The sequence below is a fragment of the Chaetodon auriga genome, chromosome 3 (assembly GCF_051107435.1).
Source record: "Chaetodon auriga isolate fChaAug3 chromosome 3, fChaAug3.hap1, whole genome shotgun sequence".
Taxonomy (NCBI): Eukaryota; Metazoa; Chordata; class Actinopteri; order Chaetodontiformes; family Chaetodontidae; genus Chaetodon; species Chaetodon auriga.
The window spans coordinates 19,556,800-19,584,352 of record NC_135076.1 but is presented as its reverse complement, the minus strand read 5'-3'; the positions used below and the strand labels follow the sequence as shown (position 1 = coordinate 19,584,352).

The following is a 27,553-nucleotide window of genomic DNA, read 5'->3' as shown; positions in this document are numbered from 1 at the left end:
TGCGGTGATGGATGACAGTGACCTGCCAAAGGTAAGTACAAGAGCCAGTCAACAGATTTGTAAGGTGGTCAATGAGGAGAAGCAGCGTGATCAGAAATCAAGGAGGACTCATCTTGAATTGATCAGAGCGGTTTGATGTTTCCTCTCAAGCTCTCTTTTTGATGCGTTACACAAATATTTCTGTCACTTTGTCTTTTTACAAATGAGTGCAACACTATGAAGACCTGCACTACTTTCTACATAACTGTGGGTGTTCTAGGCTAGATATTTTACTTGCTTTTCCTGCTCGGTTGGCAGATAATTTTGCTTATTTTAAGTAACATTTCCTCCAATTTTTCCCTTGTTTTTGAGAGCTGATTTTTTGCAGTGTGTGTACATGTCAAAACATGGAGCTGAAGTGACCATATGCCTTTACAGACGTACAGATACATCCACATACAGTCCGATGCAGATGGGTTTCTTTATAGTTATTTTATGGTCTGGAGGATGGGATGGATGGGTTTAGGGATATTATGTATATGTTAAAACAGTAATAAAAAGAGTGATAAAAAAGACGTCAGTGAACAATAATACCACTGGCACCGCTCGCTGATGGTGTGTGTGGCGCGTACACGCCGCGAAATAAGAGAGCAACATCAGTGACAAAGACCCTGAAGCACCGAAAAAAATAACAGACACAGCAATTCATAATGATTCTGGATGGTGTGACCATGTTTTTCATGGTGTGAAAACTGCATATCAGATAGTGGTGGCGGCTGGTGAGCGGGAGCGAACAAGGCAACACGAGCATATGGGCGAGAGCTTCGTGTCATCTGGGGACATACAAACACTGGACACATGTCAGCTTCAATTAACCCTCTCCCATCTGTCTGTCTCTTTCTCTCTCACTCCTCCTTCCGCTAGCAGGATCTCAACTGGGTCATGAAGAGCAGTAAATCCCTACATACAGGGTGCCACATAAAAAACACTGGACCTGCACGAAAACAAGAAACTTTATTTCCCCCACTTATGTCACACCTAATGCAAAGTCTCATTTCTTTTTCTATCCACTTAAACCATCCCCTGTCAAAACATGTCTACTGTATTAAATTATCAATGCTATGGACTTCAATAATTCAGGCTGCCCAGCAGTGTGTTATGCTGACAGTGTCATGGACTTCCCTGACATACTGTTGAGTGTCCCTCCAGAGAGCTCATCTGAGTTTCGCTGCTCTGCAGTCAGCGGCAAACTCGCCACTGTTGCCAAAAGGTTAAAACGGCCAATGAATGTAGAGCAGGAAAACTTATGATGGTATTTGCAGGAGCGCATTATCTTCTGAGTGCACAGCATACGTGCAGTCCAATAGGAAGTCAGGTGAGATGCAGATAGACAAAAAGACAGGTGACACAGATGGAACAGAAGATAAGCAGTAAAGCATTTTCCCTGTCTTACAGCCCCCCCCCCCCTTTTTTTTTTGTCTTCTGAACCCTGAAATTCAGCAGCGGGTCACAGTAGCATCAGCGGCACAGTCGCTCTCATCCGGATGCAGAGGGTTGTTGATGTGTGTGCCAGAGACGAAGTGAAACGTCACGCTGTAACGCTATTTCCTTGAGTCTGACAAATGAGGCTCTGGCTGCGCTCTGGTGTTGGCAGTTACCTATGAAAGAATGCATCACTCCATTTGGCTCTCCTGTCCCGCCTGTCACACAGCTGCACATTTTCCTTCCACTTGTGGCATGCACACACTCACACACACACACACACACACACACACACACACACACACACACACACACACACATACATACATACAAAAAAAATACCAACAGGAATTACATGTCACAGAGCTCTGGTCTTTTTTCAACCAGCCCCAACACCTCGTGCTGCATCCCTTCCTCTCCTTCTCCCTCTGCCAGCCGTCCCCTCTTCCTTCCACTCTTCACCCACCCCCCCCACCCCCCCACCCTGTCTGAGATCAACACCTAGATGTGTGCAGGTGCAAGGCTGCTGGCAAACTGTCAGCTTGAGTCTCCGTTACTTAAACACACACACACAGACACACACAGACACACACTCACAGCTTGGCTCCAGCACAGGCACTTCCCACTCTGTGAATTGGTCTCCACACAGCGAGCTAGATCACACTCTCACTGTCAACACATAAAGGAAGACTAACAGCGAATGTGCTAAAGGTTGGGAAAACACTGGCTGGGGACACAGAAGGAAAATAACACGGGAGGAAAAAAAAAAGTAAAAATGGACAAAAGCTCTCTTTGGGCAAAACATGAAAAAGCGTTTATTGAATGATAGTTAAAATGAGCATTTTAACCGCCTCATGTGCTTTAGCCACAGATACCGTCATGTGTGAGCTGTGACGCAGCCTGAAGGACTGAGTGAGCTGCTGCCTGCAGATGTCACATCCCCATCAACATGAATAACTTTCACATTTTCTTATGGATTGCGCTCAAATTAGAGAACTGTGCCAATCATAAGACCCACAAATTGGACCACACAACTTCAGATTTATGTTTTAATTTTAAGTATTTTACTGTGTTTGATTATTGGTAAACAGCAACACTTTTCTGTGCTGTTCATTGAGGAATCCTGATGGATTAACTTTATTTTTCTTCTGCTGTTGTTAAAAACATTCTTTAAATTTATTAAATCAGATCAGATTAGATGCTATTAGAAAAATGTAGAAATCTAAAATGGCCAAAATGGGAAATATTACAGAAAAACTGTAAATAATGATATATGGGAACTTTTGTGGGCGGGTGTTTTGTTCACTGTCTTGTTGTATGTGGAAAGCTGTTTGTGTGTACACATTTTTATATTTACAAATGAAAACAGAGGAGAAGACTACACTGTGAAACACTCGTGTTCTTTTTCTCTGAATTCATCTTTTTTCTCTCGGTGTGTGTCCTTTATTATCCTGTCTCTTCTCAGAGTATTTATACCACGCTGGATGGCTCCAGGCACCCACAGATCACTCACAGACGCACAATAAGAATGACCTGTTTCTGTGACGGCGAGGATAGACTACACAGATAAGATTCATATCAACTTTACTGATTGAAAATTAAACTACTAAAGATTAAAGATATGCTGATATAGTGTTAATGTACTGGCTGGAGACGTAATTAGGTGTAATAAATGATTCTGTCTGTGGCATGGACACACACAAACCCACACGCACACACACATACAGAGACCGTGTGGTGACCTCTGGAGCTGTGAACATGGAGCTGGTGTCAGTCTGCATGGCCCAGGGTCATCTGACAGCTCTAAACAAGACTCTCATTAACACCAGGCCGCTAAAAGTGCCTGCTGGCATGGTGTGTGTGCGCGCGTCTCTTAGTCCTGGACCAGGCGTCCAGGTTGACAGTGAAGTGGACAGACAAGTGTCAATTTGGTCTTAAGCCATGAATCTCATCAGATATCAGAACTGAATAAAGTGACGCAGTTAGAGGTTGATGAGGAGTTCCTTATAAGAAATACACATCACACGTTTTTCTTTAAATTAGTTAGGTGACAGGGATGGTGGTGGTTGTTTAATCTGTGTTCTTAATATCAGCAAAGGCGGACATTTAGGCTTCTCAGGCACTGTATCATATTGAGTATTTCCATTTTGTGCTTCTCTACATTTCTGAAGCAAATATTGTATTATTTACTCTGTTTATTTATTTACTACATTTTACAATTCAGATTAATAATGACAATAAATCAATTAATAAATGATGATATATCAATACAGATCAAGCTGTCTGTAAGTTAATTAAAATGAACATGTCTGCCTTCACCAGCTGTAACATTAAGGTGATGTAAACAGTAATGAATCACAAATAATAATGTCTGAATTTGACAATTCTTCATAAAGAGCACCGTTACTTTTAGTACTTTAAGTACGTTTTTAATGCTAATACATTTGGGTATTGCAGTTAATATTGTAGTATTGCAGTTAGTGGCAGTATTGTGACTTTTGCTGAAGTAAAAGATGTGAATACTTGCATTCTGAGTATCACTGTGCACTGCAGCAAACACTGTGAAACACTGTTTACCTACTGGATAGAACAACTTCGCTGCACATCATTTAAGCTAATTCTCACTGCAGATACAAATAAATTCAGGGAAAACTTTCTTTCATTACACTGATAAAAAAAAAGCCTCTCTGCCATCGAGGTGGTGTCGTCCTTTTCAAGTGTGCAGTTACTGAGGAGGTGAAGAGAGAATCGCAGAGAATAAAGATTTTGTTGAAGCTGAAGAAAATAAGATAAGTCCTTGACTGAATTTAAATGACCACTTTTGCTTGAAAGAGCGGTTATCACGCGCAGGCTGTGTTTACCTGAGAAAAAGCAGCAACAGCACCTCCACCACTGACGCTCCCAGAGTCACAGTTATGGCACAGTTATGTTTGTGGGGAAACAAGAGACCAAAACAAAAACCAATTAAGCATTTCTCATTCGCTCTGTTGATCCATGTTTTACTTTGATTAAGCACTCCAAGTTGGTATTCTAAAATTACATGGTGTAGAGTAGTCATCATTTTTCCATTAAATTGTAAAAAAAAATGTTGTTTTTTGTAGAAAATTACTCAGCTCATCCTCTTCTTGAAAAGAATCTTCTTATCCCATATTGTTGCTTCAGATTGTATTTAATGCTTTTTATCCTCTCTCTGTCTTATCCTTTATTTGCAGTCTGATGTGTTTTATGGGGACCGTAGGATTTTTGCCTTTGCTTTTATTATAGTCTTGTGCACACAGTGTGCTCATGCAGAAGAGAGTGAACTGCTCCCACTGGCCCGCCCCTTAAAAATAAAGGTTGAGTGAAGAAATTCCATCCTTTTCGTGATGATATAGAATTATAGAATAGAACAGCTTGCTAATGTATTTTGTTAGCATGGGAAAATTTGACATGAAGATGCCAAAAAACAACTAATCTTGAAAGAAAACCTTTTGTTTTTACTAATGTTTCACACTACTTTCCTTGTTCTCTTGCTGTTTCTAGTAAAATGAATGTATTTCTTGCTATTAAAGCATGTGGATCTTAGTGCTGAAAGAGCTAGAAAACATTGCATTTCACCTTTAATGGTGCTCAATCAGCACATTACAGTTAATGCGAAAACTTTCTTAACAAATAATAACCTGCTGGATTTGTGAGATTGCAAAGCGACAGTTAATCCATTTGTTTTCATATTTATCTGTAGTTTCTGCAACACAACAAACGCAGAGGCAGGACTGAGAGTCTGCAAAGTGCTAATGTTCATCAAATGGGAATACACGGATGTGCAGCCATATCAGTGTGTGTGTGTGGAGAGTGCACATGTATTTGAGTGCGTGTGTGTGTGTGTGTTAGAGAGTGCATGTATCAGTGCTGCCAGGGTTTGCTAGAAATGGTATAATTTATCACACCTAATTAATTATACTCCAACACAGAGAAGAGTTATCCTTGTCGCTCAATCAGCTCCCTGCTCTGCCTCCCTCTGTCAGACGACAGGAGGAGAGACCCAGATAAACTCCCAGAGCCTGAAACACCACATCTTTTTTGAAGCCTGGCTCTCTTCTCAGGCTGATTCGCCATGCCTGTTTAGCCAGCTTCACATTACCATTTAAATAAAGAGGCCAGTTAAATGACCACTGGTAGAACATAAAAAGAGAAATTAAATTGTTTTTCTGTCTCACGGCACTTTATTCTTTTCTCTTTCTAGCTCAAGCTCCTCGTCATTTTTAATGTGTTTAGTCGGGGGGAGTGGTTGATAAAAATGTGCAGGAGAATCCAAATGCGAAATGAACTATTCATCTTTGATTACAAGGCAAATCTAATCTCTTTAATGGGAAACAATGACTCACAAAGCTAAGCAGACTTGAAACAACTCAGGTAAGTTCATTTCTTGAGGAGAATTGATTATGACAAAAAGAAACAAACAAGAAAACAGCATGAAAAACCACTGGGCAGTAAGCTGGTTTCAAAACACACCACATGATTAAAAGGGATAATGTTAAACTATAGAGCTGTTCTGAAAAAGCACACCAGGAAAATAAAAAGGCCTCTGGGGCCATACTGTATGGAGAAGTTATCTTGAGCTGCACGCACTGTTTCTAGTGCCAGATATGCTGGCTTTACAGAAAGTGTGCAGATAGCACTTCAGTGAATTCAGAGCGGGAGACGTGATCCGCAGTGTGCGTCAAAATTTGTTCTTCTCTTCCGAGTTATAACTCAATCAATGCAGACATGATACAGTTAGATTCAGTGAGACTTGACTTCCCAGGGATATCATTAACTCTGATGTCTATCATCAATAAACGTCCTTAAATTCACAGCGTCAGACTTTGAAAACCTCCAGTCTAAAAACATATTGCATGAATAGTAATTTGGAAATGCGGGACGAATGTGTACAGCAATGAGGTTTTCCCACTTAGTTCTGCTTATGTTTGTGGATATATAGATGCTGACATGAATGTAGTTGAATCTGTACCGTGCATGAGCGAAAACACGCTGCCGACATCCCGCTCCCGTCATCAAGGAGGTGAGCAGATTGTATCGGACACAGATTGATTGTCCTTGAAATCCAACAAAATTGCTTAGCTTGTAACAAGCTTTATTTGCTACATTAAATTATCATTAAAATGCTATTAGCGCAATTAGTTGATTTCCATTTTAAACAACACATCTATGGTGAGAGAGGAGCACTGAGGGGGAGAGACCGTGAGAAGGAGAAAGGGGACACAGGACGGTGGAGAAGGGACAGAGGTTAAAGTTGCAAGAGGAAAGGAACAAGAAGCAAGATGAGAAGAGGGAGGAGAAAAGAAGAGAGGATATGTGAGGAGAGGAGAGGTGAGTCAGGAAGGAGAGAGGCGACGAGAGAGCGGTGGGAGTTGAATATTAAGCGGCTGTAGTGATTAGGGTGGTGGTGCAGCGTGGCACTGTGACAGTGACATTGGCTGCCATTGGCAGCCCCTGCCATGGTGATTCACTGGAACCTGCTTCATTTGGGCCATAATTAGCTTAAATGTTCAGAGAATGAAAAATTCATCATCGCTTTGAATCTTGTTAATTGGGAGAGCCATCTGCATTAATAGAGGCCATTTGGAAGCTCTGTGCTTAAGTATGCGCATATGTGTGTGCGCATACACAGTTATGTATGTGTGCATGTGTGTGTGTGTGTGTATTTCGGGTGAGTTCAGTTTTGCATCCACTTACTGGGTGGGCTGATGGATTCCAAACTTTACCAGCTTTTATCATTGAACCAGCCAAATAAGCTTCTTAACAATGATAAGGACATCTGAATAACGCTGGCAGCGGAGAGAAATTTAACAGCTGCAGTCAAGACTTACCAGCGCATCTTATCATACATACAGTTAACTGACAATGCAGGGACATGCAGCTGGATGGGTATGGGTGGATGAAAATATGTAAGGAGCATGGGAAGAAGAGCCAGAGTGAGTTTGATTGGTAGCTCATTCACTTGTTTTCATGGATTTGGAGACCAAAAGCAGAATTCATCAGTATCAACTTATTGTCTGTTAACCCTGCAGTCACTTTTCAGATAAAGATAGCAGCATAGATGGGAATATGGGAAGAGATAATGTATGATTCATTACTGGCAATGGAGACAATGTGATGAACGCACTTCTTGCATATTTTGCATACAGATGTGTGCTCCGTGCTGTAAATGAATGCTGTGTAGATTATGTGGAACTGCTTAAAATGGAAAACAAATCTCTAAAGAAATTAGACAGTTAAGTGCTCCACATACAATCAGACTAACAGCATGAATGAGATTCATTTAAAAGAATATAAGCTCGAGTCTTTTATTACTTTCTAATTATTTACAGTAATGAAAAAGCTTTCCGTGCCTTTTAGGGAGAAATACTGCAGGATGAGCAAAAGTCTGCGTGGCTCAAATGGAGACAAAGTCACTGTATTGTATCAGTCAGTGATGAACAAACTAGACAAAACATTCCCCAAGAGCACAGACAGAATGATGAACAACCCTGTGAACGTTGTTTAACCCATTCATGCTTTTCCATTTAGTGCTGAGTATCTTGCAGAGAAATGAAATTCCTGACTGACACAAGTGTGTTACACTCCACGAACAAATAACCTAAATCAGCGATTTGCAGTGCGACACAGAGTGTGCTCCTCGTGCCTCTCAGGACACCAGAGGTGAACAGCAGCAGTGAAGGTGGCCAGTTGCTGCTGCAAGCAGTAAGAAATTAAGACTAATGTCCACTTATTTCCCTGCAGTGAGGCTGGACTCAGATCATTGTCACAGTGTAGAGCAGCAAGAGGCTGAAAAGCCTGCAATCAAGAGTTGAGTGGTGAGTTCAGACTTTTAGTTGGTGGCCAGTGTGCCGTTTAGTTTAGTTCAGCCTGGGTGGCTGTGTTATATGGAGTGTGGTTCATATTCAGTAATAAAACATGACACTGTGTGTCCTTCCTCTAAACCCTGCGTGTGTATGTGTGTGTATATGTTCCTGGAATCATCAGACCTTGTCACGCTGCGGTAACACATGCACCCATTGCACCCTCTCTGAACTTCCCCTTCCAGGAGGAAACAAAAGTTGCTACATTTTCACATTCAAAACAGTAACAATGTCATAAACAGAATGCATTACTGCCAGCTATTATGCGGTGCTGCTGTGTGCGCCGTGTCTGCATGAAAAGCAAAAGGTGGACAAGATGAATCAATATTCCAAGAAGCTCCGTAAAAGCACTGAAATGACCCTATTCATTTGGTTGTGTGTGTGTGTGTGTGACATAAATACTATATGTCTCAGTCTATACTGCAGTGTGTGAGGAGGACACAGTGTTTATGCGACAGACAGCGAGGCTGCAGAGCTCAGCCCAGTCTGGACCAGCTCAGCCCAGCCCAGCTCGACCCAGCCGGCACTAATCCATCATCACCACCACTGAATCATTGCGCTGCCAATAAAGCCAGGCGGCAATACATTACAGGCATGTGGCAGGCTTTAGCGATAATGACATTGAGAAGTCCCCTTGGGCTGTAGGAAAAGCCTGGGCGCATGACACACTTGCTTACAGAGGCAGTAATATATGGAAATGCATCAGTGTGCCAGACAGAGGAGAGGATGAGGGAGTGAGTAGAGCTCAGTCAATTCATAAGAGGGAGGAAATGGCCTTCACAGTGACCACTTCACTATCAGTTTCAAATGTGGACTCAACCAAATCCAGCATTCAATGATGGGGCTCATTTTAGATTCAAGCCTCTCCAAACAAGCCATCTTAAAAGCAATCTGATATGTCAACACCCCATTTCTGTCTTATCTTGCTCTCACGCAGCTGAGTTGATACTGCAATATGGCTTGGACATGGGACACGCGAGATACGGCATTGCCAATCATTGGCGTGTTGTGTTGCACAGCAGCAGGCCAGCAGCATGGCGACTGAATGAACAAAGACTGTACAGTTCACTGCTGGTTTCTGCAATCCTGTTTTCTTGTGGCTGACATTGAGAACAATCTGCCGGTTAATCCCGCACCCTCTCTGCAGATGCACACACACGCACAAAACACACCAAAGTTGAAACACAAATTTACAGTCAGTGCATCAGGGATGTGCAGGAGAGGCAGACTGATCTTTATGGTGACAGACGTTGACTACAGAGGCTATGAAATGATGGAAAGCTGGAGTCAGATGTGGCGTGAAAAGGCGCTAAGAGCTCAGACAGCCACACACAGAATGAGTTGTCAGAGCTCATCTTCCTGTGTCTGTCTGGAAATCTGTCTGTCTTCACGGTGTCAGACTCCTGGTTGGGACATTTTAAAAGTAAATTGGAACCATTGTGTGGCAATCTCAAACTCTAATTTTAATCTTTGCATTTAAATTAAAAGTTTACAGAGTCACTGTGCGCTGAGAAATTTGCATTAGCTGAGAGGCCATTAAGGTTTTCTGAAATCCATTCAGCACACATGGCCGTCAATTTGAAAATAAAAACTCTTTTGACATTAGTTAAATGGTATTCCAGTTTAAAAATAACACTTTAGAAGGATTGAGGCAGGTTTGCGCCCAAAGCTGTTGACCAGATTGAACCCCGATTTTGTGGTTTTAAAATATACAGATTGAGGTGAAAACGCTGTGTGTGGAAATGAAGTCACTCAGAGCCCCCTGTAACTTTAGAAAATTTGTCTTAACAGCTAACAATAGACGATTTGTCATTGATTTGTCAATGTAGTGCAGAAAACTTGATTGAAACTCTCTCGGTTTGTACTGGAATTCCTTTGATGCAGGTGGTGCAATTAAAGCAATAGTTGGACAGTTTGGGAAATACCCTTACACACTTTCTTTCGGTCACTTAGATGAGAAGGTTGGTATCTCCCTCAAATTTGTAGCTCTGTAGCCCAGTAGCCAATTAGCTTAGCTTAGCAAAAAGATTGGGAAAAACAAGGGGTCATATTTAGCATTAGCATCATATTTACTGAACAAATGCAAGTACTGATCTTCCTCTCTAGGCAAGAAAATTAATTAGCTTATTTAGCTAAATATATGAAAAAAGACTTTCATGTGATTCAGATGAAAGTACATCCAATGGGTCGAGTTTAACTTCTCTGACACACGACACAAATACTGCACGGCGGAGGCAGAGGCATCATCGGCATTGTACAACAAAACAGTATCACACCGTTTTTATCTTGACTTTCACTTTCCAACATGAGACTTATCTTGTAATTTGTTTCTTTGACACAAGGACAGGAAGCAGGAGAGACAAAAAAAAGGACACCAAGAGTTTTGTGCTGATAGAATAAAAGTCTGGATTTATTTCTGTTTATCTATACATTAAACAGGTGTTCCTGAATGCAGCAAGAGAAAACACAGAACAGGATGCTAAGCGTCAAAGAGTTGCTCGCATAGCAGAGGTGTGGCCGGTTTAGCTAAGACATTTACACTCTCTATCGCATATACTTAACATCTTCTGTAAATGTAGGGTTGCCTCTGATAGGCTGAAGTAGGGTGAGGGAGTGTTTACTGCAAAAGTCTTGAAATTCTTTTCACATTATCTTACCAACTGGAAATACTCCACACAGTAATAACCCTGTCTTTCCCTAATGATCATTGCAATGCAGTTACAACTATTACAGACAGGTACACACCCAAGCAGCCCTGTATAGCTCATTTGAATAGTTATGTACGGATTTGTCATGTCGCCATTGTCCCCTTTGACTCTATCTCAAGGCTTTGCAGACACATTCAAAGGTTTGAACTCTTTCCAGTCATCTCCCCCTGGTTGGCCCTCCACCCAACAGTGATGTGGTACCAGGTGATTACAACTCCACACCTGCATAGGAATTCAATTACACACAAAACTCTCCGGGTCAATTCCCTGGACCCGAGCAAAGCTTAAAATTGAACCATTATGAAACAGTCCAACGAATGGCTTAAGTGCTTGCATGAAACCAACCGCTGTGTATTTGAACACACACTGCTCACAGTAGAGAGGAGCTCCCCAGCACATTTCATGTTCAGACATGGTCAGAGTAAAAAGCAAAAACAGACATATACACACTGACAGGTAGAGCAAACCACCTCAAAGAAACTCAACATACTTCAAACACTTTGGCAGAGGAAAGATTCCATTGGTGTCACTGCACAGGGTAAAAGAAAACAGAATGCCCTTTTTGTATATTTAAGCCCAGTCCAGACACTGATTGCTGCTGTACACGACTTAAGCTCACAGTAAGTCAATCATGAACAAACTGCTACACTGAATTCAGATTTTTAACACTAAAAATAACACTTGAATTGTTCAAACAACAGTAAGGAACAAAGAGATAAAACAGGGAATCACAGTTTGAAGCAGCGATGAGATAAAATCAATCATTCCAACACCGACAGGCCGAGACTCCCCAAAGCAGTGTCCATGAATGTACCACCAAGACTCAGCCATCTCCACACTACGGACGGGGCTCTAGCTTGTACATTCCCATAATCACTTCTAATTGATATTTCCCACTATAAACACAACTACCAATGGAATCCCGCTTCTCGATACAAACTGGACTTAACTTTGAGTCAAACAGAACATGGTTTTGCTGAGGACCTCTTCTACCGTGACACACACTGCCCAGTCCAACTGAGATTTCCTTTATGACAATCTGGCATGCAACCAGTGAACAGTGGTATCCTTTAAAATGTATTGGTCATCTGAGTGTGATCTGATAATCATGTACTATACATAGTGAAACCTGATCTAACCAGTAAAAATGCATATTTCTGAAAATACACTGCAACAATGTAATATTGGTAGACAACAGGTGCTAGAAGCAGATGCATCCATTGAAAATCAGCAAGTTCTGAGGTACTTCTGAAACTCACAGCTGAGGATATAATCACTATCTACAATATTTGGATGGATAGCATATAAGTCGATACAGTAATAGCAGGGTTATCGTTTTGTGAAATATTTTGGCTTACAATTTGATTAGCTGAGGGGATAGTGGCGGTGGACACACCTGAATAAAACATAGCTGTATGAGGATAAAAACATAGAAAAACAGCACCATTTGAGGTCCGATAGACAGATCAGTTTTTGAACTGTTTGCTGGTAGCACCGTCAACCAGTAAAAATCTCAGAATGCAATACAGAGACAGAACACAACCACTGATCAACTGCACGACATAGCAAAGAGCGAAGATAATGTATATATTCAGAGACGACCCCTCACGCAGACACCCCTTTAAAGCAGCATCTTTAAGCAGGTAATAAAACTGATTTCTCCTAAGAATGATATTGTGTACTGAGGTGTTTTACAAGTTTTATATGCTGTACATGTTGAGAGTAACCAGGTATACCTTTCCTATAGATTTTTTTTTTTAATATACACACATAGTTTACAGTCACTGACAAACAAACACCAGAGTAACAATGAGGTAGGACGGTGAAGTTAGATGAAGTAGAACCGGTTTGTGGATAGTATACAAAGTTACTGATACCTTAAGAAAAATATAGGCCTAACAATGTGTTCCTCCTGTTTTTTTCTCATTTGAAGTAAGTTTGACATTGTATCTGAGGCTCAAACAGTAATGTGTTTTGTGTACACTTAGTTGTGAAAACTGCTTGATGGAGCCATTTATCTTGTTCCACTCAGTGAAGCTGGGACTGATCTCTTTTTCCCCAATCAAACTGTCAAAAAAGCAACATAAAGCTCCTGCACTTCTGAAACCTTGACAGGTGTTCACGACATAAGCCAAAACACCAAGCCAGGAGGACAAGATTTGCTACTATCTTGATACATTTGCATTCTTAAATCCAGCCCATAGAAATGTCAGGAGAGTAAGGAACTAGAGGTGGCACAGGAAGAGGATCACAGAGTCAGCGAGGTTACATTTCGTCCCTATCGCTACTTGAGTGTGACAGTGAAGAGTACTGGAACGTCTGGTGTCGTGTTACAAAGCCAAAACTAGCCTATATCACCCATTGATGACTCTGCCAGGCTATAAATTGGTGCATCTTCCTAATATGCAGCTAAAACCCAAACTGCTCTTCTGCAAGTGACTTGGTCCATTTGACAGAGATTGGCCTTGCCGTCACAGATTAAGCACAATCTGGGTTGAAAACATACAGTACTTCCATACAGCTTTCATCCACTAAAGATGGTTTTAGTTAAAGGATTAGGCTTAATCGCGCTCCAGGAAACCAGCCTTTGAAAACAAGTTGACATTTCAGATGATGTAATAGCTCTAGTAATGCTCCATCTTAAAGCATCATTTTAACCACACCCCCTTTTGGCATCAAACAACAGAGAAACAAACACAACACACGACAACGTGTCAGAATTTCGGCATGGTAGCTTCGCACAGCAGAAATCTTTTCTTTCTTTTCAGCCGCGTGTATTTTAAATACACGCCAGCGCACGTGAACCTCACATGTTGCTTTGTACAGGGAGAACAAAAAAGCTAAAGGACACTGAAAAAGGGAAAAAAAAAAAATCAATAACATGTCACCATTTTGGTGGCTTAAGATTCACTAAGCTCTATTACCTTGGCATGGGCCATTCTCTTTTTGTGCAAACCCTGCTGATTCCTCAGTCAGCACCCCCCTTCTTTAGCTTGATCTAGGCCTTCAATACTTTGGCTTTCAATTACCACTCACCTGTAAAAATACACAATTATCTCAATATAAGTCATATCTATACATAACCAGCATCCTCACACATTAACTTAAAGCACATATTCCAGTCAGCTTGCACATTTATAGGTAAATACCTTTTGATTGGTGAACTACGTTTTGGGCTTGACAGCCAAGAGGAGTTGCTGACTTTTGCTTGTCAATTTGCCAAGTAAGCCAGTTATTGTTCAGGAGGCCATGATGGAGTTAAAGAATCCAGTTTCAACATAGTGTGACTTGTGAAAATCTGGTTTTCTAAAGACCCCGAATAAATCTTTTAAGATTTACGGATTTGGAAGTAGCTGTATTAATACTACTTCCAAGGAGCTGAAAGTATTGAATCTATCAAGCTTGTTTTGGAGCATTGGCATGTCAGGGGCATATCTGACAGATAAGATAAAATCATATCCCATAACTCATTCTTGCCATAAAAAAAACAACGAATCAAAATGTTCTAAGGTGCTTCATGACAATACAATGATTGTTAGGCCTTAATCTATATAGACATTTTAAAAAAGGACGAATACCACAAATACATTTCTTTAAGATTGAAGAAATTGCCCAGAAGTTTAAAGTGCTTTCAATGTAAATGATTTGTGTCAATCTAACTACTGCATCTCGGTTTCTAAGAGTATAACAGTTTAACGATACAGATTCTAATCTTGCTGTGGCAGATCAATAGCAGGTAGATTCTAAGTGAGGTTTCTTAAATATCACATGTTGTGAGTGTGGTATAATGTATGGGCTCTGTCAAAATCTGGTGTTAAGGGAAGCCTCGTCTCTCCTTCCATAGAAGATCATTTGGCTCAGAGAGGGAGATGATTTTTTCATTTGTGAGTAGATTCTGCTGATCTACATTCGGATACAACATCAAGCTTAAAGCCAACAATTCATATGGAAAAAAAAAATGAAAAGTGTATAAAGAAACAACAAGAAATCGTCAGGTAACGTGGAATTACAACATCAATTAGATAAACCGAAACTTGACCAGAACCTTTAAAACTGTAACATGTAACATGACTAGAAACTGAAATATCTGTTTGGTGGAAAAAAAAAATAAAAAGATGGTTTTTTTTTTATGTACACAAAGAATCTCCAAAACATAAGGTAGCTTAACAAAAGGCTGATCTGAACTTTTGAAAAAAAAAAAAAAAAAAGACAGACAAAATGATAGAGAGAAAAAATAAACCGACTGACAAACAAAACTCTAGAGTGTGAAGAGAGGAGAGGCTTGATGGGCAGCTCTGCAGCAGATTCACAGTTAGCCACAGCTAGGTCACAGTTGAGATTTCAATCTGCAGCATTTAGTTCCAGTCTGCAGAAAGCCACACAAACCATTTTGGATCAAAACAATAAAACACCCAGAGAGAAAAAAAACATTTAAAAAAAAAAAAAAAATCATACAAGAAAAAGAGGACATTTTCAAAGTTCTGATGGCATAGCTCAGAGGAAACTGTCACTGGAGCAACCTTACTTTGGTCCCCAGTGGCGTGGCTTAAAAAAAGAGGGGGTTATTATGGGGTTCAGCAGGCCCAGACAACTTCAACAGTAGGATAGTGTTTCAGACAGCTTTACCCACAGCTAATACTGCTTCCACAAGAAGATGACCTGAACCGTGCAGAGCCGTGCCCTGATTTTCTTCCCCACGTCGTCCCGTGCAGCGCAGCATGTTTTAAATACAGGAGGGGGGGTAGCAAGACGCCCGGCTCAGTTCACCTTAATGGCGTGAATCACACAGAAAATAGTACCTGTTACCACCTCTTACATTCTCACAGCAAAGTGCAGGCGAAGCTTCATCACTTCAGCTTACTATACATTTACAATCACAGCCTACTAGAAAACCCAGGGCCATACCAGTCCCTGGTGATTGCCAAATCCATTTAAGGCCTTTCTCGGCATCAACGTGCCCGTACCACTAGAACTCATTAAACAGTCAAATTGTCTGAAAGTGACATGTTTGATTAAGAGTAACACAGGAATATCTCACCCGAACCTTTCCTTGTGCTCTCGCATCGATGGCAAACGCTCAGAACTTAAAGGTCAGCGCAAAAAAACAAAACAGATATAGCGCTCTACAGACTCTACATTAGAGTCAGGCTTCACATTTTAACTCCGTAAGCTCTCTTTTTAACAAAGAGATGTGCTGTGATTGGCCTACAGTTCAGGTGGAGAATTAATCTCTTCGAGCAACAGAATCTCTGAATCTCCACTGCAAAATGCAATATGGCTGTTACCAATTAAGACTTCTGAATCTGAGACCCTGATGTCCCACTCTATGCAGTAAGTACCGACAGCAAACACTCAGCAGTTATCGGGTAGTCACCAAAATATCCAACCATTCACACGACTAAGATCTACCGCAAGCTAGCATCATCATCTTTATAGCATCAGAAGACGTTATCTAGGGAAATCACCTCTCACTTTTTAAAAGTTTAAGGACTCAAAATTATGTTCTGACACAGAACAATAAATCAATTTAACAAAAACCTCACGTCTCCCTTTGACATAAATGCACACACATCAATAAACCGTGTCTCTGTACCAATCCCCATGTTTAAAGCTTATAAAAACACTCATACCAGCTCATGCCAAACTAGTTCACATGTGTTCAGCCTCTCATTAGTGGGTAAAGCTGTCTGTCAGCCAATGAGGAAACTGGGCACTGAGGACGGTGATGGTTGCTCTGTAAGGAGCTGGGAAGGGGTCTATCTGTTTTAACGTTTCACATAATAACCAATCCAATGTGTCAAAGGAAAACAACTGCTCCTGAAACTGTGACAAACATCCCCCAACCACCCATATCACGTCCCCTCACTATCCTGTGGACCACGGTGGGGCAGAAGGCGCTGGCGTGACGACAGCTGATCACTACATGCCATCGTAGGTGAAGTTCTCCATCTTGACTGTCTGTCTGATGAGCAGCTTGGACTCTCGCCGCTCCTCGTTCTTGATGGACTTGTTGATGTCCATTATCTTTTCACAAATGTATTTGTTCACTTTGGACAATCTCTGCGTAATCTCTGCACTGTCGGCTGTCTCTTGAGACACTCTGTCGTAGAGACACTCTGGGGAAGGAGCAAGCGTGAGCAGTCAGACTACATCCAATTAAAAAATAGTTGATCTTATCTTTCTCTGGTGTCTAATGGATATAATTCAATGACTGAAAGCCTGCATGAAAAGAGAAAGTCATTTTTATGTACCTGATGCAGAAGGCCCATCAGAGAAGGGATTCATCTCTTTCACTGCCTCGATTTTATAGATTTAAATCTGAAGTTTCTTACCTCTGACGATTTTCAGTTTGCTGGGCGAAAGAGGAGGTTTGGGCAGAGCGTCTTTCTTCTTTTTGGTGGCCACTCCAGTGACACTACGGTTTTTGAGGGTTTCGGTACCCCAGATCATTACAGCCAGGTTCTTTGTGAACTTGGAGTCTCCCTGGGTCCGCTGCAGCTGGTGCCACTTCTCTTCCTCCACCCAGATTCCTCCACCAAGGTGTACCTGCAGAGAAGACGAGCGTAAACTGTGAACTGTCTGCAGTCTGTGGTAGATAAATAAAAGTTGTGAGTGTTGTCATCTGCACAGTGCCAGAGAGAACAAAAAGTGAAATGCATCGTGGTTTTGATCAGAACCAGCACGGACACTTCAAAGCACACGATGCTCCACTCTGCATGGGACAGTCGCGTCTACTCTGCACTTGCTTGCTCACGCAGGACTTCCAAACAGTGCTACCCATCGATCTGTCTGTCCCATCTACTGAAAAAATAAATACTTCCATTGTGACTCAGTGCCATTACAGTCTCCCAACTGTTTCATAAACCACCTGCACTTATCTGATACTGATATCAAATATCAGTCTCATACTGAGTCAAATAGCTGGATCAGGTATCAGTGATAATGGGGCCGATCTATTCAATTCAATTCTATGAATGCAGGATGTCTTCGTGCGCCTGTGACATCATGCCTCAGCAGCACGTTGGTAATATTTTGTCAAAATACAGCTCGGGTCAAAAAATGTAAGCGAGACCTCGTTCATGGTTAAAGACTGGAGGACTCAGAGACTAGAATAGCAGGCTCAGCGTCATTACAGACTGCCAGCTTCTCCATAAATACCAGTATACCAGTCAAAGCAATAAAGAAATATCCCAACTCCTAATCCTCATATAAAACTGAGCCTGAAAGAGAAGCATAAAGCGTTCAGGCTGGTCTCAAGACAGCAAAATGCAACATCAAGAAACAAGTCTCTTCAAGCAAAACTGAAATTTCAGGATAAACTGGAGCATGAACACGAACAGTTTTCCAGATGGTGAAAACTCTGACTGGATGTGAACCCAAACACAGTCCATCAACATCAACGGACAGAGAACTTTTCACCTCTAAAGTTCAGATTCAGCCTCAAGTAACCTGGAACAAAATGCAGACAACAACAACAACAACAACAATAATAATATTCAAGAACAAAAGAGCTCTGTTATCACTATCAGTATCAGCATCTGTAGATTAAAAATTCAGGTATCATAATCAGTGGATTGGTACATCTGTAACTGTGAGCAAAAAAAAAATGCTTCAATAAAGGTCTTAAGAAACAAACATAAACAAACAAACTTTAAGAAGATTACGCTTGATTATGCTGGCCACCCACTTGCCTGGGCCATTTTTAAGAGCTGTGGGATCCCAATCCAGTTTCACTGACCTACAACGCTCCATGTGGGTGTAAAAGCCTCTGAATCTAAACAGACAAGGCAGGTCATAGCTTGTTATGGTCGAACACATCTTAACCAGCTCCTGCTCTAGACCACTTTACAAATCCCAAGCAGCACCACTTTCACCAACAAGGATGCATAAATAAGCTCAGGCCACTTGCTGCTTGTAGCCTGGATTACCTCCACTATGAATTTAGCCTGTAGCTCTCTACACACTTGCACTGCACGTTGCATAAGCCTGCACCAAACACTCCCAAGCCGATTGCCAGCCTAGGCCGACTGGCCCAGTCTTCTAGGTGTGCTAATGCAGCAGGGGGCATATGGGACTCTCTTTGCCTTCTCTCCTTTCTTATCACTGTAAAGTCTTTAGGCTAGCATCCAAAAGGCTTTTCCCCGTGCAGCTAATGTGCTTCAGGCGCCCGGCCAGCCGACAAGCTTTTTACTGCCCTCAAGTTAGACAAGATTGTTTTCATCCTCCCTCCTCGTTGCTCTCGTTTATCTCTCTCTCTCCATCTCTCCTCCTTCTTTTCTACCCCCCGACACTCTCACTAGGGCTAACCTGTCAGTCACTTTAAATTCCTCTCGTGCAAATAATTAATATGGGGTCCCTGATGTAGGAGAGTTCTAATTTGCAAGTGTTCTTCACGCTTGAAGTGGCTGCAGGCCCCAGAGCTTGTAGTACCAATTCCCCCCCTGTCATCAGAGACAGGACGCTGGTTGAGTTACAGCGGTGGGGGGAGTAAAGAACCCTAACAGGCCAATAAACACTGATGATGCTGGCTGGGCTTGCAGGAACAATAATAATCTTCTCAACCTTGTTTACCTGCTAGGGTAGGGCAGCCAGGGGGAAAGGACTGATCAACTATGACGGCATGTTCCCAGGTTCATGGGTGTTAAGAGGAAATACAGCATTTCCTACGAAATCTGGCTACTTCTCACGGTCACCCCCAGGCAGAGAGCCAGGGATACAGAAGAGGGAAGTGAAGGATTCAGGACTCTCAAAGGGCCAGAGGGTCTACTGGGATAGTCTTTAAGTGTAGACTGAAAGTCCAAATGTGCAGTGTAACATTTGATCATATAAATGACATGTGCTGTGTATTCAAATATATAACTGAAGAGGTGGATATATGAATAAAACATGAGCATTTTATGCGCTTCTAAACAGATCATTATTGCAAACACAGGCTTGTTTTACTGCGAACTTCCTGAAAATTACTAACAAGCCTCTAATAGCACCATTGGAATATATTAAAAGCTTGTCAGTCAGATGTTGAGTGACGGCATCTTTCAGTCCTGTGTTTTGAATTCTCAGTGCTGGAGGGTAATGTTTTGTTTACATTTGGATGAGTGATTTTGCCTTGAAGAATAAATGTCAAAATAAAGAAAAGCAAGATGAAGGAGATGAAAGGAAACAGCTGAAATGGTGCTCTTCACGGGCCTGGTGGAAGGAATGAGGAAAAGCTGATGAAACAATCCAGTGAGACTTACCTTCCCATCGTTGCAGGTGTATACTGTTCTGGGTGAGGGTGAGTAACTGGAACTGGTGTTGGCTTCTTCTCTGCACGTCTCCTGGGCTTCAACAATAGGTTCAACCACTTCAGCCTTGATTGTCTGAGTGCCATTGTCATGCATAGGCTCTGGAGATATGAGGGAGACATTTAGCATTAGAGTGACAGAAGCAACAAATCTACTTCTGTCAGCACCTGAAGTTGAGGTGGGGTCAAAGGTTATTCATCATTGCTAGTCAACTTTACAAAGCCAGAGAGGATGACAGCAAAACAGAACAGGGTTCAATAGCACTTGACAACATGCTAGTTGCACTTGAATCCCTATAGTATCTGGTAGCATGTGACTGTTTTCAGGTCTTCACCACTGGAACAGTGCCCAGCTGCTTGTCTGCTTGCTTCCCACCTTGGGTCTTGGCCTCCCTGCACCTCGAGTCAGGCGGTTATTTTAGCCCAGCACCTAAGCTGGCTTGGTGGCCGGCCATGCTAAGCTCCAATGTAGCTGATGAGTTTTAATATCGGTCAGGGCACTCCATCCCCTGCCTGACAGCACCCCAGGGTGCTCTAATCTTTAGCCTGTCCATTAGATGGTCTCGCCAGTAGCCAGGCGCCTCTGTCCAGATCTACAGGGGGCCTGAGGTTAACACCAGCATCTGGCAAAGCTTGAGTTTGGACACTGCTGCACGCTGCGATGACACCACTTTTAATCACACAACTACAGTGCTTTTTATTCAACTTCCTGTCTTGTATATACTACTTTAGCAATGGACCTATTGAACTCATATTGCTGGATTATATAATCAGTGTTATATGCATGTCTATTTACTATTACACCTCTCTGTTAATTTCTTTTATAACTGACACTTTGCCCCCCACTGCTTATATTGCACCCCCAGCTGTATTAGGCAGGAGGTCTGTCTTTAAATGTCCTGACCTAAGCTTTCTTCTTTTTTTCCTTATTTCCTGAGTCTTCTTGGAGAGCTTGGGCTAGACAAGGAACTGTTGTTGTTGTGGGAATATTGACACAGTTTATGTGAAACTGGGTTTTTAAATAAACATAACATAACTTCAGAGTTACTGCAATGAATTTACAAAACTGATCTACTGAAATCAAGATATAATTATTATGGTTACAACAGATATCATTACTTCACATTTGAAGCTTCTATTAAGGCTTTTGAATGAAGCTTCAAATGTCTGCTGTCATGTTTTATGACGTCATCACCAAAATAAAAAGTCCTCCGAAAAGTTCCTCAATTTGAATGTTATTCATTGGCTTAAATAAGTCTGTTTTTTTTTATTAAATCAACTTTCTTTAATGAATATAACTTGTCGGTTTCATCAACATAAATACATGCAGGCAGCAGTCGAGTTCAATATGTCCTTTTTCTGGTAATGACTTAAGTAATTTTGTTTACTAGTGTAAAAGCTGAAATAGATTTTTTTGTTATATGGTTATAGAAATGTATGGTGCCGTTGGCTTGCAGCTTGACTGACCCATTAATACAGGTGGATTCTACAAATAATACTAATATTAGTAAAGCCTGATCTTTATGTGCAAGGTCCAAAAGTAATAAAATTGCAGACCAGTGAATAGGTTTACCTTTATAAATGGAAACCCATCATAGTCATAATATTTGTTTAACACAGTGGTAAACTTTTAAAATGTCTTGGCAACTTATTTGGAGCAATTTACAATGGGTGAGCAGGTGGGGGACTACTTTCTTTCTAAATCAGGTCTTTGACAGATCATATGAGAGGCCTGAACCCACAATATTTTCTTCTGTTTCACGACAGTCGCTCTCATCGCTCGTCCACACAGCCGACCGAAGACCCAAGCCAAACTACAGACTGAGCCTTAGTGTTAGTGGAAAGACGCTGATTTTAAATGACAGCCCTGAACACACATGTACGTACATCTAGATTAAAAAGACAAGGTCTATTCAAAGGCCTTTAACAGTTTTCACCATGTCGTGATATTCCAGTTGCATCTTTCGGTGTATTTTTCCTGCCTTCTTAAAATGAGGCATATATCCTTTTAGGGTCAGACTGGGGTACAAGGAGTGTGTTATGTAGACATACAGTATAATCTGTCCACACATTAGCCTCCCACAGATGTTACTGGCCAAGACTGACTTTCTAAGAGTATTATTAAGGTTAAAGGTTACTAATAAACTTTGAGGTGCAGGCAGCTGTGGTTTGTGTGTTGGTGTACATGCTCCTGGTCCCTCACCGCTGCCCAGTCTCATGAGAAGGACGTCTTGCAGCCTCCTGTTGAAGTCCCTCAGTTCTTTGACCTCTGTCAGCAAGCTGCCATACTCCTTCAGCTTCTTGGCCTGCTGCACCAGCTGCCTGCGGGTTCTCTCCAGCTCCTGCTGCAGCCTCCTCATCTCCTCCTCCTGTTGCCTGTAGCTATGAACCAGCTCCTCGTACAGGACTCTAGGAACCACAGCTGCAGCTACCCCAGATACACAATCCGTGTCCACTTCCAAATGCTGTTGTTGCTGCTGGTGATGATGTTGCTGATGCTCTGCCTCCATATCTTCATCTTCGTCGTCTGCATCCTCTCCCTCCTCAGCCAACCGGTCCTCATCCAGGTCCTCTTCGCCCTCCACACAGGAACTAGCTGCATTTCTCTCCAGGCGAGCCACTACTGCTGCCAGGCTCTTGGAGGAGTTGGAAAGGGGGCGTCCATGGTCCTGAGACAGGGCCTGATGAAAATAACAACAGTGAATTTAGGGAACTAAAAGGCCAATGAAATGAAGCTTGAATTGGAATAACTCAAATATGAACAGAATAAAAACATGCCATGTGTTTGGCTTGATAAAACATTTTACAGAATATGACAAATCTCTTTGTTGCATCAGTAACAAAGCGCACTCGGTACAAAACGTAAGAAGGCAGAACAGATACAAAAAAACGCACATCAATCGAAATATGACACGACAGACAGACTGCAAACAGTTTGTTTTGACTGTGTGGATCTCGACACAACAACACACATCAATCTAAAATGACATGACAGACTGCAAACAGTTTGTTTTGACTGTGTGGATCTCAACAGGAACTGGGAGGAGAAGAGTCACTGAGTTCTTTGATGAGCCGCTCAGAGGATTTGTCTGTGAAAGGGCAGCTGTCCAGAGTGCTGAATTTGTGTTAATCCAGCATATGGTAAAAATAGCGTGGGGGATTTTGGGTGTCAGCCAAGTTTATGAAAATGTGACATTGTATCATCAATAGATATATTTGTAATGTAAGACTCCTGCTGTGTATACATCAGCATGACACATACGCCTACACTTACACAGTGTTGATATAAACTTCAATTGGGAAAATGATTCAGGGGCCCTCTGTGGCAAAGCACAAGATTGTAAAAATACACAATTTAAGTGGGACACTTGTTGCTGTTGTTGTACTTACGGGTACAAACGTGGCTGATTTAAACTCGCTATAAAAATCAGACTTTTGTCTTAATGGCACTATCAGTACGTAAGTATCATTTGAACACAATCACAGGGCAAAGTGACTGCATGTCATGATTCTGGTGTCACTGTCAGGATAAGCACAATATGGTGATGAAGGGTCCATTAAATCCCAGTGCTCTCCATTGAAATGCACAAACTTGTTTACAAAATAACACAACTTCTGTGTATTTTAGGCGAGCCTACCTTTTTATGCCTGAGTGGCATTCTCTCCTCTCCAAAATTGTTCTCAATAGAGTTTCCTGAATTCTTGATGGACATCTTGGGAATTTTCATCTTCTTTTGCATTATACTGTCTTCAAATTCCTCTACTGTATCTGTGAAGTGCAGAAATAGAAGCAGGAAGAAGCTAATAAAGTTTCCAAAAAAGTTACAGCAATTTTCAGAAAACGTCAGAGTACCTACAGAATTCTTTCATCCATTTGTCAAACTCGGGCTGAGGACGCTTTGTGTCTCCATTCTGCTAGATCAAACTAACAGTTAACTTCAACACAATAAACCTACAGCTAAATTTGAAGCTTAGCAGCGGACTGCATACAGATCGCCCTGGCTATACAGCGCTTTAACATGACTGCCTTGCTGAAAGTGTTGGTTAGATCTGAGCGCTCTTGCAGCCCAGACAGCTCACATTCGGGGATTAGTGATGTAGCTGAAGATCGAGCGCAGAAAACGACCGTGAACAAACATTACTGCAACTAACTGGAGCTAACGTTAAGCAAATCATTTCACTTGCACACTTCAGCACATTAAAACGATGCGCTGCTATGCAACAGCCATGACGTTTCCATGTTAGTGACGGAGGCTGCTTGAGGTTGTCTGCATTAATGTTAAAGACACGGCGATGACTGCAGCACCGCATCCCCTCTGTGGCATAACCCAACAGATAAGCCAGCTAACAAGCTAACCGCAACCCACCAAAGCTCTCGGGCTAGCGTCGCGATCACATGTAAAAACCGCTGCAAAAATGCTAGCAAGTCAATGGCAGGTTGTCACATGTGTTTATAATGTAGTGACAGCTCTGCGTCTGCACGCAGTTAACTAGCGCTCATGTGCTAACATGCTAACGCGGAACGAGTACACACGAAGCTAGTAAGCGTTAGCTACATGTTGTAAACAACCGAATGGCTAACGTTGCATGCCACGTATTTAACGAAACAAGCAGCACTACTCTGTCGAAAAAAGAGAGCTAACTCTTGGAACACGACACTCGTCATGTAAAAATCTGTAAAGCATTGACGACAAGGTATGGCTACCTACCAAACTTGTCTTAGCATATCTCACTAGCATATCTAGCTAGCCACAGCCGAGGACGTTGTTGTGGCTATCAGTGTCAGATTCCAGCTGATCACGTCTTGACAGATCGGACAAAAGGACTTGCTTTGACACATTCCCGAGTTTCGCGCACATCAACGTTACTTGGTCAGACAGAGAAAAGCAGCCTTAAAAATAGAAATGCCGATGTGTTAAGAGGGCAACTTACCTGCAAGGGCAAGGATCTGTGCTTCGCACGGCTGGCCTGCGCTGCCATTCTGTTCAGTTCTGTGAACCAGATACACCTTCTGATTATCAAAATCTGTTTTGTGCAGTGGTCTGAAATCTTCGACATTTGAAACGGGTAACGCGTAGCACATATCGTCTTCAAAGAATCTAACAAAAGCATACATTATTTACTTCTCTTTGGTCCTGCACTTTGGATATGGTTGACAGTTTTTCCTCACAAAGTATTTAAAAAAATATACACATAGGGGGGTTGGGGATGGTGTCTGCGCTCGGCTACTCTTGCCTGGTCCACATCACCAGGGTAGATCATCAAGGCATAAGTAATAGACATGACATAAAGTTTTCCGTTCAGAGATGTTCAGCTACATAGGTATTACATCTTTTTGTGTCAGAAACATATGAAACACAACTTTATTTTGCACCTGTAGTGTAAATCAAACATTCTTAAGTTTTGTCATATCTGTCAAATCTTAAACATCTGTAAACCACAAGATTTACAAAAATATCAATACTAACATCAACATATTCAAATCTATATTGATATGGAAAATATTTGTTTTTGTATTTTAAGCATTGCTTCGAGTGATGAGGCAGGACATTTCAGCCGTCCTGCCTCATCACCTTACCAGTTTAGATACCCATCACGTCTCACTGTCTTCTCAAGGACTTGTTTCAGAGAACTACAGTGAGAAAAGCCACCAAGATGATACCCTGCCTGGTCAGATTTCACTGGGCTCTGTGTGCTTTCATGTGTTTCCTGGTGCATACTTCTCATCTGTTCCTTGTATCACAGCAGAGAGACTTAAGGCCAGCTGACAGAAATGAACTCTTTGTTATTGTTAGACAGCCAGGTGGTTATACAACAGGATGGATTTCTCTCCGTTGTTACTCTAATGGAGAGCACCACAGTCGATAAATGACACTAACAATTTCGTTCTGCTTCGGCTGCTGTAATTGAAAAGTAACTGATGCAGAACTATATGGAGCATTTTTCTTCTCTGATATTTCGTTTCATAGTTTCAGGCATTTAGTTAGTTATGATTAAGCCTGTTTCAAATGCCAGCTTCCCCTTGATGTTTGTTCACTGTGCTGTGTGATCGGTCTCAGAGTCTGTTCGATGTATACAAGAGAATTTGAAAACAAACAAACAAAGCGGTGACAATAACTCTCAGAACGGAATGGCAGTCATTTTATTTCAGTTATTGGAGCAGGATTTTCGGCTGTTTTCAATACAAGTGAGTGGTAAGATCTCCCAGCTATGCCATTGATTGGCTTCGCTTCACTTTTCTGTAAAGAAGCACTAAGTTGAACTGTCAAAATGTAACATTCATATACTTCTACAGAAGTTAAATTCTGCAACGTTTTTCAATAAATGGCATTTTAGAGGTTAGGAATAACAAGAGTTCTTCTTTTCCAGGCTGAGCCATGGTGATTTCATATATATCTATGCACTGATAGTTTGGCAGAGCGCCACAAACTATAACAGGAGTGAGAGTGATAGACAAGAGATTTGAGCAGCTTCTCAACAAGTCGACCGGAGGATTACTGCTAATCTAAGCTGCTGTTCAATGGCTCTCCTGTCCTCGAGGCTGGGCTTGTCAACATAAGGCTGCTCAGTTTCTGGAGCCTTCTGTTTTTGAAGTGGCCAGTGTTTTAAGTGGGACACCACTCCATTTTAACAACTTCCTCCCCAATCTAGAATTTAAAGAGGAGCTCCAAAGATGCACGTCTTGTATTGTCATTATTCTTGATAGCACAATTTAGAGAACTGTGATCGTTAACACCTTGTCATATGGTAGAATTAGTCTTTCTGCTCTACCGTACTACATGCCAACCTCTGTGAGAACTATTTTCATGCACTGAAAGTCTCTAAACTAAACCCATGTACTCCCTTTTTCTTCATTGTAATTATTTCATGGTACACTGCTCCACTGCACTGCTGAACTCTCTTGTTCAGCTTCAACCAGGCCACAGTGCTTGAATGAACACACTGTTTTATGCACATGTAATTTTCTATATGACCTATGGCAGTGATGACGTACAACACGATGTTGTATTTTATGAATAATCTCAAAAGTGTCAGTAAAATCAGCAGTCAGTAGTTTTCTGCATACCCATGGTCCACAGGTGTTTTGACTAATTAGTCCACTTTGGGTGTGTAAAGACAGCTTGATTGACATGTCTCTGACCCTCAGTGGGTCCCAAGCCTTAGTCACAGAAGACATTTTGACATGTCACAGTAGGGTCTCTCTCTCTCTCACTCTCACA

General features: G+C 41.7%; 2 protein-coding genes across 2 annotated transcripts in view; both read right to left on the bottom strand.

Annotated features, from left to right (window-relative positions):
- The window catches only part of agbl4 (AGBL carboxypeptidase 4), a 262,639-nt gene that overhangs the window by 47,235 nt on the left and 187,851 nt on the right, over positions 1-27,553 (bottom strand). The gene's annotated exons all lie outside the window — the stretch shown is intronic.
- bend5 (BEN domain containing 5) lies at positions 15,180-25,565 on the bottom strand. Its single transcript, XM_076726017.1, has 6 exons — positions 25,266-25,565; positions 23,972-24,102; positions 22,537-23,014; positions 20,287-20,435; positions 17,383-17,596; positions 15,180-17,166 (listed from the first exon to the last, which is right to left on the bottom strand). The coding sequence occupies exons 1-6, from the start codon at positions 25,447-25,449 to the stop codon at positions 16,970-16,972; spliced, it is 1,353 nt and encodes a 450-aa protein (XP_076582132.1). The 5' UTR covers positions 25,450-25,565; the 3' UTR covers positions 15,180-16,969.